This window comes from Prionailurus bengalensis, chromosome C1 (assembly GCF_016509475.1).
Source record: "Prionailurus bengalensis isolate Pbe53 chromosome C1, Fcat_Pben_1.1_paternal_pri, whole genome shotgun sequence".
In the NCBI taxonomy this organism is placed as follows: Eukaryota; Metazoa; Chordata; class Mammalia; order Carnivora; family Felidae; genus Prionailurus; species Prionailurus bengalensis.
The window spans coordinates 150,103,097-150,125,227 of NC_057345.1; the positions used below are offsets into that span (position 1 = coordinate 150,103,097).

Sequence of the window (22,131 nt, forward strand, 5' to 3'; positions counted from 1 at the left end):
TGAGGCCTTTGTATATGAACAGCTAGTTAGAAGAAGTGGGGTATGTGATTGTAAAAATACATATCAGCATACTCTCCATATAATAGCTCAGCTTTAAATTCGCTTCTATTAAAATGAAAATAAAAGCAAACAGGTTTGGGATATTGAGGAGCATTAGCGTTTCCTTTAATATTACTTTATACATAAATGAACTTGGTTATGCCCGTTATATGTTCCCAAATATAGTATGGAACTGAATACTCTTGAAGTTTGAAAAATTGCCCTAAACCCACAGAGAAAATAGTATTATCACCATCATAAAGCAAGGGATAAAAATAAAATAATAACAGACTTGGAAATAAATCCTAAGTAGAATCACCTCTCCAACAGTGACAAGCCTATCTACACTTGAACTAAAGCATTTCTTTCGTGGTGGTGATACTGGGAGAATGGCAAAGGCAAGTCTTTACTCCTTTATAGAAGACCAGAGTATGCACATGCTTGTTTAATATTACATAATCCTGTAGGGAAGATATCACTATTTTACAGATGAGGAAATTGAGCCTCAAGAAGATCAATCATTCAGGTTTATACAGCTAGCCAGTTATAAATTTAGAGAGACAATCTCAATATTTTCTAATAATAAGAATAATTTGCTCCCTATTTGCAGGGCACGGTGCTACATTTGCATATATTATCTCATTTCATTCATTCCTACAACAACACAACCTTTGAAATAAGTACTATTTTCATTCTCACTGTTCAGATGAGAAAAGAGAAGCTATTATGTAACTTCTATAGTATCACTCATCTAATAAGTATGGGAGTAGGATTTAAAACTTAGACCTGTCTGCCTCCAAGGCTTAAGTACTTAACTCCCACTCTACAATGACAGTAACCCTTCCTATTTTCTCCTGTAGGAGCAAGAGGCTTCTCACTCTCAGAACACATACATAGTTCACAATAGTTCCCATCGTGTGTGTGTGTGTGTGTGTGTGTGTGTGTGTGTGTGTGTGTGTACACATACACCACAGAGGAGTTCCCACACAAAAGTTTCCATCATGTAGTCAAGCAGTAACAAGGAGATTTTTAAATCAGGCAAATGACTCCAAAACAGTTAGCAAAATAAATGAGAGATATGCCACCAGTCTGGCTAAACTGCTACCCAAGGATGCAGGTCTTTGAAATACTCTCAGTGGTCTCCCCAGAAGTCATTTCACAGTTTGACTATAGAGTAAATTTATTATGGGAGAGATCCAATTATTGCTGTTCTTTCTAAAATAGTTAAATTTGAAGACAAAAAGTCCTGTTCCTTATGATGTTCAGAGGATATGGGCCATTTCTATTGCAGGATGGATGAACAACCCATGCTTCCTTGATTTTGTTACCCTGGTCAGTGATAAGCTTACTTATTTATAACTAAGTAGTGGGAAAATCTGTAATTTGTATTTAGTACTTAACCAACTTCAAAAAAAAATTGCCTTTAGTCCCTTCATCTAAGCATATCTAACTATATTTAAAACCATTTCATTTGTCCTTATTTTCACATAATAATTCACATAGCAATTTTTTATTCTACTTCTTCCCACTTACTTTTATTTTCCATGTACTTATTCTTACATTGGTCACTTTTTATGGCTATTCTAATGTTCCACTTAACTCATACTTCATAAAATACTTAACTATTTCCCCACCACTGGGCAATTCAGTTATAAAATGCCATTATAGATATAGAGTGTTTTAAAAATATTTTTAAAAATATAATCATTACATCCTTGGGAAAAATTCCAATGATTAAATTATTGAGTCCAAGAAAATCAACAGACTTTAACTCACCAAGTTTTGAACAAAACTGTTCAGCTTCCAAGAAACTGTGCAATGCCTGGTTGGACGCGTAACAGTGGTCCCTGTACTGGATCCACTGTGATTCGTTCCCTTTCCCTGCTGGACATCTTGATGAGTAGGTATGAGAAGACACCTCTTTAGCTATAAAAATGTTAGACATGACTGTAAACACGCACAGGCAAAATGATTGGCTTTTAAAATCTCACTAAACCCTGTTTGAAACTGTGGTGCCTGTGAGTAGGAAAGCATTCAACTCAATACACACACCAGAGAAAGCTACAGCTCATACTCTAACAGTATACATTGTTTTAAGTGTTTATTTATTTTTGAGAGAGAGCACAAGCAGAATAGGGGCAGAGAGCCCAAAGCAGGCTCCATGTTGACAGCAGCTAGCCTGATGCAGGGCTCGAACTCATGAACCTTGGGATCATGACCTGAGCTGAAGTTGGACACTCAACAGACTGAGCCATCCAGGCACCCCTAAGAATACACATTCTAATTAGCTTTTTTGGAATACCATTTTTAACTTAGAAAATAGAAGAAACTATTTAGCCTTCTAAGATGCAATTAGCTTAATGTAAAAACAATTGGAGAGACAGAATAAGAAAAGCAAAGACAGGCTGGCTGAGTAGGCCTGTAACTACTTTGAAACAATTAAAATTCTTTCCTTGAATTCTTTTTATCTTGGTAATATATAACTAGTTTTACCTTGCCATGTAAAGAACTACTTTTAAAAATCACATCTACAAGTGAAAATTTGGTAATTTGTTTACACAGTGCAGTGTATCTGCACAGCAAAATCTGTCTCAAACAAAAAGTCTAAGTATGGCTTCTGTACCCATTAAATAATAACTCCCCATTCCTGCCTGCCCCCAGAAACTACCATTGCACTTTCTGATTCTATGAATTTGACAACTCCAGGTACCTCATACAATTCAAGTCATATGGCATTTGTCCTTTTGTGTCTGACTTATTTCACTTGGAATAATATCCTCAAGATTCATCCATGCATGTTGTATTATGTGTTAGAATTTCCTGCTTTTTTAATGCTGACTAATATTCCACAGAATGTATATACCACATTTTGCTTATGCATTCATCTGTCAATGGACAACTTGGGCTGCTTCCGCCTTTTGGCCATTGTGAATAATGACGCTTGTGAACAGGGTTGTACAAATATCTGTTCCAGTCCCTGCTTTCATTTCTCTTGAGTATATACCCAGAAGTGGAACTGCTGGATCCTATGGTAATTTTATTTAAAAATTTTGAGAAATCTCCATACCATTTTCCACAGTGGCTACACACAATGTTTTATTCCCGCAAGCAGTGTACTAGGGCTCCAATTTCTCCACATCCTTGCCAACACTTGTTATTTTCCTTTTTTGTTTTTTGAGGATTCAGTTTTTAATGTTTGCTCTTGTATTAGTTTCCCAGGGCTGCCATAATAAATTACCACAAACTTGGTGGTTTAAAACAACAGAAATTTCTTCTCTCACAGTTCTGGAGTCTAGTCTAAAAATGAGTGTCAGCAGGGTTGGTACTTTCTGGAGGCTCTGAGGGAGAGTCAGAACTCCCAGCTTCTGGTGGTTGCTGGCAATCTTTAGCTTGTAGCTGCATCACTGCAATTTCTGCTTCCATCATCAAATGGCCTTCTCGGTCTGTCTGCTTCTCTCCTCTTATAAGGGCACCAGTCATTGGATTTAGGGCCCATCCTTATCAAGCATTACCTCATCTTAACTAATTACATCTGCAAAGGCTATTTCTTTTTTTTTTTTTAATTTTTTTAATGTTTATTTATTTTTGAGAGAGAAAGAGACAGAGCGTGAGCCAGGCAGAGAGAGAGGGAGACACAGAATCCGAAGCAGGCTCCAAGCTCTGAGCTGTCAGCACAGAGCCTGACACAGGGCTCAAACTCATAGACTGTGAGATCATGACCTGAGCTGAAGTCGGATGCTCAACCGACTGAGCCACCCAGGTGCCCCTTGAATCGATTTTTTAATTTATTTTTTTAATAATTTTTTTTAGTGTTTATTTATTCTTGAGAGACACGAGTGTGAGCAGGGGAGGAGCAGAGAGAGAGAGAGGGAGAGGGAAGCACAGAATCTGAAGCAGGCTCCAGGCTCTGAGCTATCAGCACAGAACCTGACACGGGGCTCAAACTCACGAACTGTGTGAGATCATGACAAGATCCAAGGTTGACACTTAACCGACTGAGCCACCCAGGTGCCCCGTGCAAAGGCTATTTCTAAATAAGGTTGCATTCTAAGACTGGGTGGATGTGAATATGGGGGGGGGGGGGACACTATTCAACCCAATATGGCACGGAATTTGTTTGTTCATGTCATTCAACTTGATCCTATAAAGTCTGTTTAGCTAACACAGATGTCCTTTCCATTTTCTCATGTATCCTCATTGTTTTTCTAAAACATTACATTCATTTTCTGTACCTAACACCTGGGATGTCAGGTTTTGATCATCCATTTATTTCTCATTCTTGATATCATTCTCCCTTTCTTGTATTCACTTGCTTCTCTAAATAAGGTTTTCACATTTTCTTCTGCCTGAATCTGTTTAATTCCAAATGTTGGATCTTCTCTAGAATATTCTTTGGAACAGAAGCATGGCAAGCGCTGAGAGCCAGAGGCTTCAGAGACCACCACCGCCACCATCTCTTGGCTTGTCCAGCAGGCCCTGCAGCTCCGGGGTGGGGGTGGGGGGGCATCTTAGCTCTTCTGTTCTTCATTAAGGCTCCACCTGTCAGGATGAGCCCAACCCTGGTGGAAGGGGCTCTTTCCTTAGATTTTAAGAATCATGTAAGTTTGGAAAATGCTGAGTTACACAAAGTTAAACTGCTGTCTTTACTACAGAAACTATCAGAGCAGTCAATATGATAAATCAGACCTGAAGTATTTCCCAAATTTATGTGCTTTTGAACCCTTTTTTACTGTTTTTATTTATTTATATTTATTTCTGAGAGAGAGACAGCATGAGCAGAGGAAGAACAGAGAGAGAGGGAGTCACAGAATTCAAAGCAGGCTCCAGGCTCTGAGCTGTCAGCACAGAACCTGACACAGGGTTTTGAACTCATGAACTGTGAGATCATGACCTGAGCCGAAGTCAGATGCTTAACTGACTGAGCTGCCCAAGCACCCCAAATTCCTTTTTAAAAGCAGTGTCAGCCTTTGAGGAACATTGCTAAGTGAAACCAAAATTCACAAATTCTAGAGTAGTATGTACCTGGTGACAGAGGAACTGAAAGTCTTTGGGCACATACATACCCTAAATGGGTATATCATGTTCATCTCTCTTCACAAAGTATCAAATTTATTTTTGTAGGATGTGTGAATAAAAATTATTTAAAACCTACAAAAAATTCCTTTGAGTATTTATCATGTGCATAAGACAAAATGTCATATTTTAATTAATATAGTTATTCAAAATCAAGTCTTACATTTTGTAGGTTTATAACAAATAGCACCATCCCTAACAGACTTGCATTTTTCATGTGTCCAAATTCCTTTTGGATACAAGACAACACAATTTCCAGCAGATTTTTTATCTTTCCATGGGATGTAGTCAAATGTACTGCCATCAGACCATTCAAAACTTGATTCACTTCCCTGTTTTAAGAATAATAGAGATAAAAAAGCTTAGCACATTTTTAGCATAAGAATTGCCTTTAATTAAAAAAAAAATACAGAAAACCTGAATCCAGACAAAAGAATGTTCAAAAAGAACTGTAAGAAGAATATATATACTTTAAGAAATATTGGAATGGATTGTTAATTATTTGCTTACAATTGTTATAGGTCTGGACCTATTTGTAAAGTCAGGGATTTACTTTTGATGCATTGATTTGAGACATTTACTCTGGTGCAATTTAAGTAGGACTTTAAATTTATAGACAGTTACTATACTCTGTCCCTAGATTTATTTTTTTTTTTAAGGATGAGTTTATATAATACTTGAAATTAAATGATGTGCAAATGGCTTCCATTTGTCACAATTACAGATTTATATTAGCAACCTTCATATTATTCTGAATATTGTTTTTTATGTTTTATAGTTCTGTGGTTTGTGTCTCTGGCTACATGTTTCCTACTACAGAAGCCATCAAGCAGCAGGGGTTTGGAAGAGGAAAATACTTCCCAAGAAATTCATATGGGAAGATTACTTTTGATTTTTCCTTTATTCTATAAACCTAATTTGTCATGCTTTTTAAAATTTTCTCCATTTTGTTCTAAAGATTATTTAAATTAGGTTTTCAATTCTAATCTCTATAGTAGCCTATTTCTTGCAGGGGGGGCAGGAACTGGACATTATTATAGGTACATGAATATACTAATTAATAGGATTCAAATAGTGGCACAAAAGATGTATTTACTACCAAAACATTATCTCAAATAGTGCTCATTTGTAGGGTGAAAGTGAGAAGAAAATACACATATTAGTCCTAATATTAAGAATTTTATTTGACATCTTATATAAATTTTTGTGTTAATCTCACTATAATCCTATATTAAGGAAAATATTATCACCCCAGTTTTACCAATGAAGAAATTAACTTCCAAAGATTAAATGACCTGCTCATGATCACCAAACATAAATGGAAGACCTACCACTAATACCAGAACTCAGGTTTTTCTGATTCGGTGCTATTCTTTTTTCCCAGCTTTGCAATTAGTCTGCCCCAACTAGGTAACAGAGAGGTGTTGTTGAGATATTAATCTACTGGGCCCTTGGGATGGCCTGGCAGTGTCTAGGGCGGCTGCAGTCCAGGCCATTTGCCCTACTACATTCTACAAATACAATTTTCTATTTAGTTTCTGTTGTAAAAAGATAAGAAAGCACTATGCTATGCAAATTGAGTCCCAGGACTTACTCTGATGTTATACTCTGAATTAATATCTTATGCTCAAATTTCCAACCTTCTAACACATTTGGAAAATTTCTGGAAAACAAGACAAGACTTACATCGTGACTTGAGAGCCCAACCCATAGTGGAAATCCATCACGTTTTACGATATCTTCCAGAAAGAGCTGGCCATTTTGGTCATGAACACTTGCCAGATAACCTCCACTTTGAGAACACATGTTCAATGCTTCATACCATGTTACCTTTTTTTGAATAACATTATAAATACCATCTTCATATGGAATAAACAGTGGCAGAGTAGCATTATATTCTTCCTTGTAGTCAACTATAATATTTAAATTAAGAGTATTAGTGATTAAATTTAAATTATTTAAAATACATATTTTGGGTAAGACTGGACATGCAACCATTTCTAAAGTTAAATAAAACTGGATTTTTCTTATTAACAAGGGAGGTAAAATGCATACTCTATTTTTCGTATTGCCACAACACATATAATAGGTTCTTAAATAGTATAGTTGCCTGGTTGATTAAAAAAAAGATATAGGGGCGCCTGGGTGGCGCAGTCGGTTAAGCGTCCGACTTCAGCCAGGTCACGATCTCGCGGTCCGCGAGTTCGAGCCCCGCGTCAGGCTCTGGGCTGATGGCTCAGAGCCTGGAGCCTGTTTCTGATTCTGTGTCTCCCTCTCTCTCTGCCCCTCCCCCGTTCATGCTCTGTCTCTCTCTGTCCCAAAAATAAATAAATGTTGAAAAAAAATTAAAAAAAAAAAGATATAAACATTGTTTTTCATTTAAGGAACTTACATATTAATTGCAGACATTAAACAACAATACCTGAAATTCAGGCAAAACAATTATCTACTCTAATTTGTGTGACTGAGTAGAGAAGGAGAGACTCATCTGAGTTAAGAGAGTCAGAAAGCCTGCTTATCAAATTAGGTTTCCAGAGTTTAGGTGAGGTGAATTAGAACCAAAAAGAAATAAAGTAATCAGAAAGCTAAAAGCAAATGAAGAATAATATAACAGTAACAAAATGACAATAGTAACAACAATAACAAAAGCACAGTGATAAGGGTACTTGAAAGAGGCACAGGAGCCAAGTGAAAGAGCTCCCAGTGGCCCAAACTAGAACAATTTTAATAAAATATTAAATAATGTAGTATATCGTATTATAACCCAAAGTATAAAATATATACCATGAACTGATACTGATATAAATAACTGAATAAATTTTAAAATGGGAGAGAACAGAAAAATCTCTTGCGCGGTAGAATTCCAAATAATTTACATACGTACACCCTTCTCAGGAAGGTGGAGAATAACTCTTCAGCCTGTAAATATGTACTAAATATACTGACTTCCTTAAAAAGAGTGCAGCATGGAAATGGGGAAAAGAATAACTTTGCAGTGGAGAAAGCTGACAAACACCTAGAGCCAGGTGATCAAGGTTAAAACCAACAGTGGGAAGTCGTGTTGATAGCATATACCCTTCATATGATGTGATGAAAATGACACTTTAATTCTGTGGTTTTTCCTAAACCTCAAGGCCACAACTCCAGTTTAATCATGAGAAAAACATCAGCCAACCTAAAGGGAGAAACATTCCACAAAAAAACGTGACCAAAAAAATACATGACCAAAAAAGTGCTCCTCAAAACTGCCAAGGTCATTAAAAGCAAGAAAAGTCTAAGAAGCTTTTACAGCCAAGAGAAACCTAAGGAGACAAGATGACTATATTAGCATGGTATCCTGTATAGAATCCTGACTAGAAAAGGGATATTAAGTAAAAATGTTAAAAATCTAAATAACGTATAGACTTTAGTGAATAAGTAATCCATCATATTGGGTTTCTTAGTTGTGACAATTGTACCATACTAACACAAGATGTCAACAATAGGGGATACTGGTTATGATATATATGGGAACTCTCTGTACTGTCTCTGTAACTTTTTTTATAAACATAAAATCATTCTAAGTTTGTTAAAGAAGTAAAACAAAGGTGGAAGACTTCTTGTCAATAAAAAACCATAAGTAAAGGTGCAAATGAGGATAAGCATACACTGTACATGGGACAATTAAGACATCAGCCTCACAGAAAAAGAGCCTTATTGAGCCAAGAATGGGGGGAAAATCAAGGTTGGAAGAAAGCCTAGAATTTTAGGATAGACAGTGTTTCTAGAAAGTCTTAAAAGCTTACATGGACCCAAAGTAATTGGTAGTAGGGAATCCCTGGAGATTGTTGATGGAAATGGTGTTCCAGAAAGTTATTCTGTGGTACTATGAAGGGAGAAGGTCAGCCTGGATGTTAGCAGAGGTCTTAAAACTTAAAACAGTTTTTAAGCTGTGAAAAATTTTAAACCGATATGCATTTTAAAATAGATTTATTTAAGGAATTAGGCAAATTTAAGAGAAATTTATTTTCAGCCTAGAATGTCAAAACTCTACCCAAACACACTTTCTTATTTACAAAAATCTTCTCCATTCTTCAAAACCCAACCAAGTTTTACTTTCTTCTCAGAGCATTTTGTTGTCATTATTTGTTTTCATTGATCCCTTTTGACTTTCCAACAAATTTAAGCCAGTACCAAATCACCTAAAAGTAACCTACATGAAACAATGATAAAGAATTTCATGCTGTCTCCCCAACTACATTTTACTCCTTGAGATCAAGACCATGACACCAGGAAACTGTATCTTTTCCTTCCTGTGTAACTTCCACAGTACCTCTCACAGGACTGAAAATAGAGGAGGCACTCAAAAAATATAGTTGCATGATTCCCACTTGCGGAGCTAATTAGCCTTATGGAGTGAAAATTCTACATTAGCATACTTACCCATTTCAATTTTACAAGCAAGAATGCTGTTCTGGTTATAGTAAAATATTTCTTCAATAGCATTGAAGGTTTGAATATCCCAGAAGCCATCAGTACTCAAGCCAGCAAAAAAATTGCCATTTTTTATATCTGGTCTTCCTCCTCTCCAATTTGTGTATGACAGCATGGTCTTATCAGACCACAGAAGAGAATTATCTGGAGAAGAAACATTTTTTCTACAATTAGAGATTAAATCAAGATTTGAGTTAGAGTTATGAGGTTAATATTTCAAACTCAACTAATTTTCTTTCTTCTTTACCTGCTTTCTAAAAAGTTATATAATTATGTATATCTCTTTATACATAAAGAGATAAATATTTAAATATTTTCTGACTATAACAGTAAATTATGTTTATTTTTAATTTGGAAATTACAAATTAGAAACATAAAAATTAAAATTTACTTATAATTTCACCATCCTGCAATAACTTTATGCTTACTATTTTTAACCAGATATTCATTTTTACTGTATATATGTTTAATTGCAATGAAAAGTAGTATAATTATTTCATTTAAAAAATTAATATATTATAAAACTAGTGACAGAAATCTCTTCTCCGGACCTAAGCCATACACAATTGTGCACATTTATGTCAATCTAATATATATTTGACCTTTTCCTTTCATCATATACAAAATGAACCCAAAATAGATCATAGATCTAAAGGTAAGAGCTAAAACTATAAAACTCTTAGAATAAAACATTGGCGTGTGTCTTTATGACCATAGGGTAGGCAAAGTCTTCTAGATAGGCACAAGTGATAAAAAATAGATAAATTTGATTTCATTAAAATTAAAAAGTTTTGTGCTACAGATTATACTATCTAGAAAGTGATGTAGTAGTAGTACATGTAGTAGTAGGCACCTGGCTGACTCAGTTGCTAGAACTTACAACTCTTGATCTTGGGATTGTGAGTTCGAGCCCCACATTGAGAGTAGAGATTACTTCAAAGAAATAAAGTGATGGGAGAAAATATTTACAAATCATTTATTTGACAAGAATCCAGAATATATAAAGAATGTTTATTGATCAATAAAAAAGACAAATAATTAAAAAATGGATAAAGGTTCTGGGGCGCCTGAGTGGCTCGGTTGGTTAAGTATCTGTCTCTTGATTTCAGCTCAGGTCATGATCTCTGAAGATTCGGGAGATTGAGCCCCAAGTCTAGCTCTGTGCTGACAGTATGGAGCCTGATTTGGATTCTCTCTCTCTCTTTCTCTCTCCCCCTCCTCTGTCCCTCCCCTGCTCACCCTCTCTTTCTCTCTCTCTCTCTAAATAAATAAATAAACTTAAGAAAATACAGTATTAAAACAAATAAAAATAAACAATGGATAAATGATCTGAATAATGTATTCTCCAAAGATGATATACAAATAGCCAATAAACACATGAAATTATGTTTAATATTATTAGTTATCAGGGAAATGAAATAAAAACCTCAATTAGATGCCACTTCATAACTACTAGGGTGGCTACAATGAAAAAGAGAGATAAAAAGAAGTGTTGGCATACGTATGGAAAAAATGGGAAGGTATGGAAAATGATATAGCAGCTTAGAAGAACAGTTTTCGGGGCGCCTGGGTGGCTCAGTCGGTTAAGCAGACGACTTTGGCTCGGGTCATGATCTCGCGGTCCGTGAGTTCGAGCCCCGCGTTAGGCTCTGTGTTGACAGCTCAGAGCCTGGAGCCTGTTTCAGATTCTGTGTCTCTCTCTCTCTGACCCTCCCCCGTTCATGCTCTGTCTCTCTCTGTCTCAAAAATAAATAAACGTTAAAAAAAAATTAAAAAAAAAATTTTTAAAAAAAGGTCATATTTGAGTAATTTAGCTTCTGCCTATGGCTATCACTGTCCCTTGTCTCCTAGTAAGCCCCACCCCCTTATTGGGTAAATGTATGCTTTTGATATATTATGTCCCAGAGTGACATTTTTCCTAATTCCAAACTTCTATGATTTTCAGGACATCTGTAAGTAAGTATTTTTCAAAATTGGCACAGTTCAAAACTGCTTTTTTAAAGCAAAACTGCTTTAAAAAATTTCATAGCAATTATACCTTGGACTTGTGGTATTCAGTCCCAATTTCAAATATTCTATCCCACTGTCAGACTGTTTCTCATTTTTCTAACGTATACTCTAAACCAATGCTGTAAACCGAAAGGTGCAACATTAATAGAAGTATAATTCCATTCTCACTCATCCCATATTCTTAGGAGAGATATAAAGTCAATATCGAAGGTTTCTGTGACAGTGTGGTCATTTTTAGTTAGTCTTAAATTGCTAGAAGGAATAGTGGAGAAAGGAAATTATTTTCTACCATTTGACTCTAAGCTTGGTGGTAAAGGCATTTTAATGGCAGATTAGAGATACAAAAACTGTCTGGTATTTATGTAAGTTCTGCTAAGTGCATAATTATAATTTTGTATATCGATAAACACATATGTTGAAGAACTATACCTTTGTAGCTTGATAAGTAATTTATTAATTTATTTAAAAAAATTTTTTAACATTTATTTATTATTGAGAGACAGAGAGTGACAGAGCATGAGCATGGGAGGGGCAGAGAGAGGATGAGACACAGAATCTGAAGCAGGCTCCAAGCTCTGAGCTGTCAGCACAGAGCCCGATGCGGGGCTCGAACCCACAAACCACGAGATCATGACCTGAGCCAAAGTCGGACGCTTAACCGACTGAGCCACCCAGGCGCTCCATTGATAATTAATTTATAATGAAGTATGAATATAAAGAAAACCAGTAGATTTATAACTTACTTTCATAAGTTATACCTAATGTGACCCATAAAGCCATATTATTCAAGTGCAGAAGTTGCTCAAGAACAAAGTTATTCTCTTTTTCATCTCGAATACTCAGAACATGTGATTTTGGATCTGTTAAAAAAAATAGTCAATAATTTTAATAATTACTTATCTAGAACACTTTGATAGATTTAGAAAATTTTATTTCCTAGTTTAATAAACTCTAAAACAATATTGAAAAATAAGACAGATGTGTAAATTAAAACTATCTCATTGTATGAAAATGAATAGATTAATAAGTTTTCAAACATTTTGATGTTAAATTTTGACATTCTGATGTCAAACATTTTGATGTCTTATAGCCTAGTATAAAATTATAGCTGAGTAGAGAATTTAAAACATTGATTTGCTTCACTTTTCCTCCATTTAAATCTTGTTTCAAATTGGTACAAATTTACACTGGTAAAGATACACTGTCAAAAACTATAATAAATATAACCTCTTGGATGGTCTATATGCTAGATCTTTTTCTTTAGAGATCACTCTGATATTTGGATTATAAAAGTTTAATATTTCCCAAAGGGTGTCCCTCAGGAAATTAGCAGGAATTTCTCAGAAAAAGACTAGATGGATAAAAATGTCACAAACATTAATTAAACAAAGTTAGACTACTTCATTTGTGCCTATACTTCTTAAAGTATATGCTAATATATATTTGATAATGTCTAACAGGAAACAATGGCATGTAGTGTTTCTCAACCTTGCTCTTTTTCAAAGGATTCTTTTTTGTAGACTATCTCTCAAGACTAGTTTCTACATTTTTGGGAATAATGGTTTGATATTTTCCATAAGAACTTCCCACAGTTCCCTGGTCCACTGCTGAGAAGTCATAAAGCCTCAGTGGATCTCACCGACAATATCTGGAGAGTCCTGAGAGCTACAAGTGTGAAATATGCATTTCTTTTATGCAGAGCTCTTCTTTGCTTTCATTTACTCACCTGAGCTTTCAACTACGCAAATTTGCCTATTTTCACTTCACCTGTAGCCTCGCTTGGTTGAACATCCAGTTCTCTGCTTGCTGGTGTCATTTCTGTGTCTTTTGAAGTAGAACTCGTTTTGTTCATACATGTAAAGACAGACTGGTTCTCTAATGGATAGGTAAAGGAGTAGCTCCTATATTCTCCATTTTAACTAAACACAAATCTTAATTTTTTGTTGATAATGTAGAAATTAGGAGATGAATATTTTTGAAATCTAGTCGCTAGTGCTAATTAAAAATATTTATAACACACTCAGGTGAGACTTGTTTTTTTAATGAACAAATGTAATGATTACTCATAAGTTGCTCAAGAACAAAGTCATTCTCTTTTTCATCTCAAATACTCAGAACATGTGATTTTGGATCTGTTAAATAAAAAATAGTCAATAATTTTAATAATCACTTATCTAGAACACTTAAGATACTTACTCAGATTCTGGCATTTAGAATGAACTTCATCTGGTGTTACTGCATGATATTTAGTCTTTCCTACCATGAAATTGTAGCAAGAGTTCTGAAATGGTATCCACGGAGTTGACAGAACGGGAGAGGGACACTGAATACTGTCAACCGGTTTGATCTCTTTTTCAGTCTCATCTGAAAAAATGACAATGGTAAGAATTCTAATCTTAGATGTAAATGTTAAATCCTGTTCAGAGTAATTAGGCTTAATGTGTAGGGAATATTCAGGAAGCCAATAAATAATAGCTTAATGATGCTTGTTCTGTTTATACTCAAATATAATGTGACCTCTTAACTGGGTTTCTGTAGGAAGGAATTTATTTAACATAATTTCTTTCCCCTGCTGTGGAGTGAGTGGGAGAATATAAAACAATAGGTCCTATTAGGTTAAATGTTGTTTCTGTATTCTCGTATCACCAAACCTCAAATACAAGGGGCAACCTCAAAGACTACACAAGGATATTAATAATAGGCACCTAACTATAACTTTGGGAACTCATCTTTAAGTTTCTGGTTACTGGTATTTCTCTAATTTTAATTTTTTTACTGTTTATTTATTTTTGAGAGAGGGAAAGAGCACAAGCGATGGAGGGGCAGAGAGAGAGAGAGAGAGAGAGAGAGAGAGAGAGAGAGAGAGAATCCCAAGCAGGCTCTGTGCTGTCATCAGAGAGCCCAATGCAGGGCTTGAACTCACAAACTGTGAGATCATGACCTAAGCTGAAGCCGGACACTTAACCAACTGAGCCACCCAGGTGCCCCTTTTCTCTAATTTTAAAGATAAATTTTAATTTTTATTTATTTATTAAAGGTACATTTTAATGAAATATGTGATGTTCTAAGTTGTTGCTTTAATGAAAGCAAACAGAAATAGTTGAAAATGTGATTATGGCTTTTATTATGAAAAAGACATAGACTCCAGGAGATGCAAATATAGATATACTCTACTCAAAGTCAACAAACAGATTTAATATGCAGTAGAGACCATCCAGCATGTCTCCCAGGTTGCAACAACTCCCTTTGGGAAGTAGTCTTTTCTTTCTACTGTAAACACACACATGTGGGCCTCTGGCAGTTGTAAAACTACTTTACTCTGAGCTAGAGATTGCGTACCTTACTCTAACGAGGTACATCAGATTCTAAGAATTTGGAAAGCATAATTTAGGGATAGTCAATCCATCTCCAGTTATGGCTATCATTGAAAGCTACAGAGCTGCCATGTTTTACCATGCACAGAGAGAAGCATAAAGTATATAAAAAGACGAGTGCAGGTCTACAGAGAGAAACAGAAAGGATAGGTGGGAGACAGTATCTCTGGGTTCCAGATTCCATTCAGTTTGATTCCCATTCTTCATGAGGCTCAGCGATATCCTCATTTTTGAGGATCTAAGTGTCCCTTTTGGCTTAAGCTGGCTTGAGCTGGTTACTGTTACTGGCAAACAAATGAATCTTAACAGTGACTCTTAAAAAGAAAGATTAGTTGTTGATCATAAGAATTACAAAAAAATAATTCTCACAAATATGAGTTTTCTATAGAACATAAACACAAAATACATACAAAATGAGACCAATGGGAGTTAAAACTCAAAGGTCAGGTACCATTGTCAGCTGACAAAAATAAAGATATAACATGTCTAAAATAACAAATCAATGACAAAGTATTTAATATATAATAATTCTACTTGAATTTTCACAACAAATTTTGTTGTAGAAAAAGAACGTGATTATAATTTCAAGACCAGATTTTACAAAACCACCCCCCATAAATTAAAATATTTAAAATTAGCATACTTCCTGGATAGTAGCAAATAGCACCTGGTTGCTGATGCTCACAGTCAGATGTCTTCCAGAAACCATCAGTGTCTAACATTACACAGTCTTCAAGTTGATTATTATTTTCAATCCAGCGGCTAAATTGAAGATGTTTCCCATCTGACCAACCATAGTTGAGTTCATCCTGTAAGCAGCCGAAATACAGTTCAAGTGGCAATACTTCATGTTATCTCCTTTGTATTATTTCAACCCTCATGCTCAATCTAATAACTTTTAATTTTATCTTATATTTAGCACATAGTTACACAGCACTTACCATGTGCCAGGCACTGTTCTAAGTGCTTTGCAAAGATTAATTTATTTAATCTTCCTAACAACCATATGAGATAGGAACTTTTATATTTCTTTCACAGATGAGGAGACTGAAGGCATGTAGTGTGCCCAAAGTCACATAGAATGTATACTGCAGTGCTGGGATTCCAATCCAGGCCATCAGGTGCTAGAGTCCATGGCCTGAGTCATTATGCTAGGCTGCCTCACACATAGTTGGAACTGTTGGTTGTTGCAAGTCAGAAAAACAATTATGTGGTAGTGTAAAGAACACAGGCTCTGGGGCTACGCATATCTAGTTTTGAATTCTGGCTCAGTCCCACATTAGTTTTTGATTTTGAGTTTACCTTGCCAAGTTTCCATCCCATCTATTAAACGGATATGACACTTAACCTCTCAGGGCTGGAATTCGTGGGGTAACGTATAAAACATGTAACTCAATGGCCAGCTGGTGCACAGGAAGAGCTACATAAGTGTTGGCTCTCTCCCTCTAACCCTGACTCAGGCCTTATGGCTCTCACACTGTTATTTTTACACTTGTCTTTGTAGAAAAGCTTCCTCATTCACTAAACTCTATTGTGCACTAAAAGTCTATGAACATCTGTCTTTACATCCTGACAAGGGCCTGACCACCCACCTATCTTGAGAGAGGCTTTACAGAATAGGTACAAAAGTCCAGGGTACAGACCTGTTTGGGCTTCCCCATGGTGCTGTCAGAGCACCAGCCCTTATACATTGACCCAATGAACTAAGCTGTCCTGAGGCCCAAGACAATTCTGCATCCCTGGTTTATTTGGAATACTGGGCAAAGGCCACACACAGTATCCTTAGTGAACCATAAATAACAAACATGTTCAGGCTTCAATACCACCAACTGTTTCATTCTGAAAACTGTTCTCCACCAGAGTTCCAGTTGTAACCTTGTGGCCTAAGCCTCTGACCTCAAATGTGCCCTTTGGCCATGGGATGTTGCTTGCACTTGGTTGTTACCCTGGATTTCTTCACCTTTGTTGCACTCACAGCAGGTCTTTGGAACTTCTATTCCTCGTAGATAAATCACCGCACCTTCTATCTCTCTGCTGAATGTGATCTCTCTTTATTACGACTATAAGCGTCTCTTTACTAAATTCTTGACCTTAATTGATCTTAATCAAAACCTGCCTTTCCCAAGGGAATAAGTTCCTTTCAACACCCACAAGGGAAGGCTGTTTATTTTTCCATTCTCAGATACCGCAGGGCTATGAGAATGGGATAGCAGGTTATTTTTTATCTCCTTCAGTCATTTCCTTTGAGGTTTATGCAAGCTCCCAGATTCTTTGCTCTCTCTGACATTCACTGAGGACTTGCCTCCTTATTCCCCACTGATATTCACTGGGGAGATACCCCATGTCTTGCTCTGTCCTCTTGGTCCAACCATCGACTTACAGACATTAATGTTCATGTGGGTAATTCATCCAGCTCCCAAGCCTTCTTGACTTCCTCTCTATGTATTTCCACTTCTGTGTACTTGAGTGACCCACTGCCACTGCCACAGTCTGAACTTTATATAAACCAGAACTGCTGTGAGCCTTAGTTCAGGCCAACATCATTTCCTGCATGAATTTCTGTAAGAAATCTCCTGACTGCTCGCTTCCTTACCCACCCTCTGCCAGTATAATTCTTCTTAAGTAAAAACCTGATATTGTCACTACCAGGTTTAAAATCTTTCAATACCCTTCCATTGCTTTCAGTGTAAAATGTATCCTGTCCATGCTCCAAAGATTTAAGGCAGCTTATGCAAATACATAGTAAACAGCTACATAGAATATGTTAAAGAGTGAAAGAAAAAAGAGAAACATAGGTACAGATTGAAAATAGGATACGAAATAAGGCCAAAATCCTTCAGTGGTGAATAAAAAGTTACAAAATGGTATGATTCTAATTATCTTAAAAATATACATGTGCGGGCACCTAGGTGAGTCAGTTGGTTAAGTGTCAGACTTCGGCTCAGGTCATGATCTCACAGTTTGTGGGTTTGAGTCCCGCATCGGGCTCTGTGCTGACAGCTCGGAGCCTGGAGCCTGTTTCAGATTCTGTGTCCCCCTCTCTCTCTGTCCCTCCCCCACTCGCACTCTGTCTCCCTCTGTCTCAAAAATAAATAAACATTAAAAAAAAATACATGTGTACATATAAAAAACTTGAGGGATATATGCCAGATTACTAAATCATATTTATCACTAGTTACTGGGATTATAGGTGATCTTAATTTTCTTTTAAAAATATTTACTATAAATTTACAGATTTTCCACAGGGATGGTATTGCTTTTGTTTCAAAAGGTTAAAGGTGATTGAAACTAGGAAATGTAATAACTTATTACTACCCTCACAAGAGACACAATGATGGGTTTCACATAAACCCAAACAATGAAGAGGAAATAAATAAAAGCAATGTTATGAAAGAATTGATATAGTAAGTCTTAAAAACTAGTTCAAGCTGACGATCTGGCTCTGAGAGTCTCAGAGAAAACATTCTTCAAGCAATTTCTAAATACTAGTTTTAACTGAGCTTCTAGTACATGCTGGTGGTAATGAATCCAAAATTTGTCAAAGGTAATGTTTACTTCTGAGCCTGTTTTAAGTTTTTTTCACCCATTCTCCAGTTCAACTCTGGGTGTGAGCTAGGACTAAATCACTTTCAATCACATTTTTTTCCATGCAGCCCTAAAACCATCTTGGTATATACCACATTGGTATATTGAGGGTTTCCCCAAGGTATATATAACTTAGGTTTACTTCACAATGTAAGGTACTCTTCTGTCCCACTCTGCCAATTGCCTTCTCTCTGAGAGTGAAGAATACTGGTTTAGGGGACATTTATCTAACAAGGGCTTCACCAGTCATGCACTGTGCAGATGCAGGGGACAGGGTTCACATCACAATCTTTGTAAATGGCACCCCCTATGCAGAGCATAATATATGCAGCCTCACATACCAGCCCTATATTTTACCCTTCAATACATCTCAGTGGGCATACATAGAGAGCCTAGAACAGAGACAAAAATGACCTACAATGCTGACAGAAATACTACAGCTTTATTTATTATTATTTTTTACTATACCTTTATTTAGAAAAATACTTATTAATTATAGCTAAATGCTTCAGAAGCATAAATGTTCCTGTTTATGTAACATGTTTGTAGCTTAGCACTGAGAATTAGCAGGAGACTAGTATTCTTTGCTGGGCTGTGAAATAAACTAGAAGTACTTACGACATCTATCCAGGATCAGGCCTTGAACTGTGGTGAAACACTACTCTAATCCACTTTTAGAGAGGCTTAATTGTACTCTGCTGATTCTGAAATGGATAAAAAGACTCTTCATCAGAAGCCACAGTACTTCTACACACTGGACCTCATCTGATTTAATTCTTCTCTTCCTCTCTTCTTTTCATTGGCTGGGGAGAGATGGCAGTTCCTGCTTCTAGCTCAGTCTTTTACTAGAATAAAAAGAAGTGCTCATCTACATATGTCCACTAGAACTTCTTCTTAATCTAAACAATAAAGCACCAGATCTTTCAACAGTGGAAAGATGACTACCACTAAAAATTATACACTTCATGAAATTTACTCACTGGAGTAAGATTTTACAACCTCTGGGTTCTTTTGGTCTGGTATGAGAAATGCTGTGTGCAACAAAAATTTCACGTTTCGTCAGTCAATCCTGGCAGTTGGACTGAAAACTTACGTCTCGACTGGAGAGTCCAATCCATAAAGAAGAGTTATGAAGGACCGTCTGCACAGTTAGGAACGCCTGCTGGTAAGGGTCTGTGATGCTCACCAGGTGCATGTTATCTTTCTGACACTCCTTCAGAGCATCAAACCAAGTCAGACTCTTCGGGATTATTTTGTACAAATTATTTAGATACTTTATAGTGTCTGAAGTATTCTGCAAGGTCTGTCTGCTTTCAATTTCTGTGTGTAAAAGAAAAAAAAAACACAAAAACCACCCACTCTGCAAGGCATGGGACATTTCTTCATTTCTCCATAAGTAGTTTAGCTATTACTTATCCATTTATTTTAGATTTTCGTTGGGAGAACTAAGTACGTCTTGGTGTATACCTTAGGCAAATATGTTTGAGCCGCATCTTTTTTTTTTCTAAAATTGGAACAAAATTGTTTTTGTTAATCTGATTTAGGAAGGAAAAAAGGTATAAGTAAAAGTAGGCTACAATGAGATTACCATTTCAGATTGGTATCAAATACCTCCTTTGTTTGAACTCCTTTAACAAGAGGAGGTGTTAGGTATTCCCTTACAAAGTTTTAATCTGGGAGAGCTCCCATGAAAAAAATGTACAAAACAACCCACAAGAGGATATATTGAATTATTATTTTACAGTACTTCCCTGAATAAAGCAGTTACTAAACAGTATGAGACAAGTGACCATAGGTTAATTAAACAAAAAGTTCCTTAGAAGTACGTGGATTATCTACTTGAGGTTCTCATTACATGATAAAGCTTTTTAGAAATTTTATTTATTTTGTTTGTTTATTTATTTATTTTTATTTTTGAGAGAGAGAGAGGGAGGGGCAGAGGGAAAGAGAATAAGAATCTTAAGCAGGCTCCATGCTCAGTACAGAGCCCAACGCAGGGATCAATCCCATGGCCCTGGGATCATGACCAGAGAACAAATCAAGAGTTGAACATTTAAGTGGCTGAGCCACCCAGTCGTCCCCAAAGGTTTTTTTTTTTTTCTTAATCATTTATTAAGAACATTGTGATCAATGAAAACAATGTGATACTTTTGAAAAACATCTTTTTGAAAATATGGACCTCTTAAAAAAAATTTTTTTTAACATTTATTTATTTTTGAGAGACAGAGACAGAGCACAAGCGGGGGAGGGGCAGAGAGCGAGGGAGACACAGAATCCAAAGCAGGTTCCAGGCTCAGAGCTGTCAGCACCAATACTTAATTTTGATATTTAATTAGGCAAAGCAATGACACTTGAAAAAAAATCACATTCCATTTGAGATAATCTGACTCACTGAACCAATATGAGTTTAGCCATGTTGAAAATTTAGGGAAGCTATATGTTTACAAATTAATATTAATTCATTTATAAGATTTTCATGAAAAAGTAGTGTATATATCTAACAGCATAAAGTACCATAGTTATCTAGATGATAATTCATACCTGAATATCTCTGACAGAGAGACAGAGTGTGGTGCTCACTGCAGGAAGTAAAATTCCATGTCCCAGTATAAGGCGACTTTTCGAGGTTGAGCATCAGAGCACAGTGGTATTGGGACTCTTCCTCAAAAATCTAAAGGAAAAGGCAAATATGTACAAATAATCATGAAACTACCTGTCTGAAGATCCCAGCAAGAGAACTTTATATTCCAAATTGGATTTTTCGTCCTATAAAAATTTCATTAAGGAGCTGACTGTGAAATCACAAGAAAATCCTCCAAAACTTCCAAAGAATGGGAAAAGGGCAATTAACTTTAGAAATTATAAAACAAAAAAGGAAAGGACCCAAATAAGTAAAATCAAGAATGAAAGAGAGATCACGACCAACACAACAGAAATAAAAACAATAGTAAGAGAATATTTTGAGCAATTATAAGCCAATAAAATGGGTAATCTGGAAGAAATGGACAAATTCCTAGAAACATATACACTACCAAAACTGAAACAGGAAGATATAGAAAATTTGAACAGACCCACAACCAGTAAGGAAATCGAATTAGTAATCAAAAATCTGCCAAAAAACAGGAGTCCAGAGCCAGATGGCTTTCCAGGGGAATTCTACCAAACATTTAAGGAAGAGTTAACACCTATTCTCTTGAAACTGTTCAAAAACTAGAAATGGAAGGAAAATTTCCAAACTCTTTCTATGAAGAGTTTCGTAGGTTCGAGCCCCACGTCGGGCTCTGTGCTGACAGCTCGAGGTTGGAGCCTGCTTCGGATTCTTTGTCTCCCTCTCCTTCTGCCCCTACCCCACTCGCATTCTGTCTCTGTCTCTCTCAAAAATAAATAAACATTAAAAAAATTTTTAAACAGATCAAGAAAAACTGGTACAAGATTAAAACTCAATTATAGTAATATTTAACACTCTGCTATCATTCTTGATATTTCAAAGCAAAAAAAGTAATGATGATTAATTTAATTTATTAGATGTTTTTAAATTTTTTATGTTGACAAACTGTATACAACAGAGTACTCACCT

At 36.1% G+C, this 22,131-nt stretch overlaps 1 protein-coding gene across 2 annotated transcripts in view; it reads right to left on the minus strand.

The window, feature by feature from the left end:
* Positions 1-22,131, minus strand: part of LOC122481371 (lymphocyte antigen 75) — a 132,199-nt gene that overhangs the window by 39,488 nt on the left and 70,580 nt on the right. For both annotated transcript variants that reach the window (XM_043576863.1, XM_043576862.1), the window contains exons 24-32: positions 21,096-21,225; positions 19,648-19,874; positions 15,613-15,778; positions 13,792-13,959; positions 12,339-12,455; positions 9,535-9,729; positions 6,799-7,025; positions 5,276-5,444; positions 1,816-1,965 (exon numbers count right to left, since the gene is read on the minus strand). In XM_043576863.1, the coding sequence (XP_043432798.1) occupies positions 1,816-1,965; positions 5,276-5,444; positions 6,799-7,025; positions 9,535-9,729; positions 12,339-12,455; positions 13,792-13,959; positions 15,613-15,778; positions 19,648-19,874; positions 21,096-21,225 (1,549 nt within the window). The remainder of the gene's footprint in view (positions 1-1,815; positions 1,966-5,275; positions 5,445-6,798; positions 7,026-9,534; positions 9,730-12,338; positions 12,456-13,791; positions 13,960-15,612; positions 15,779-19,647; positions 19,875-21,095; positions 21,226-22,131) is intronic.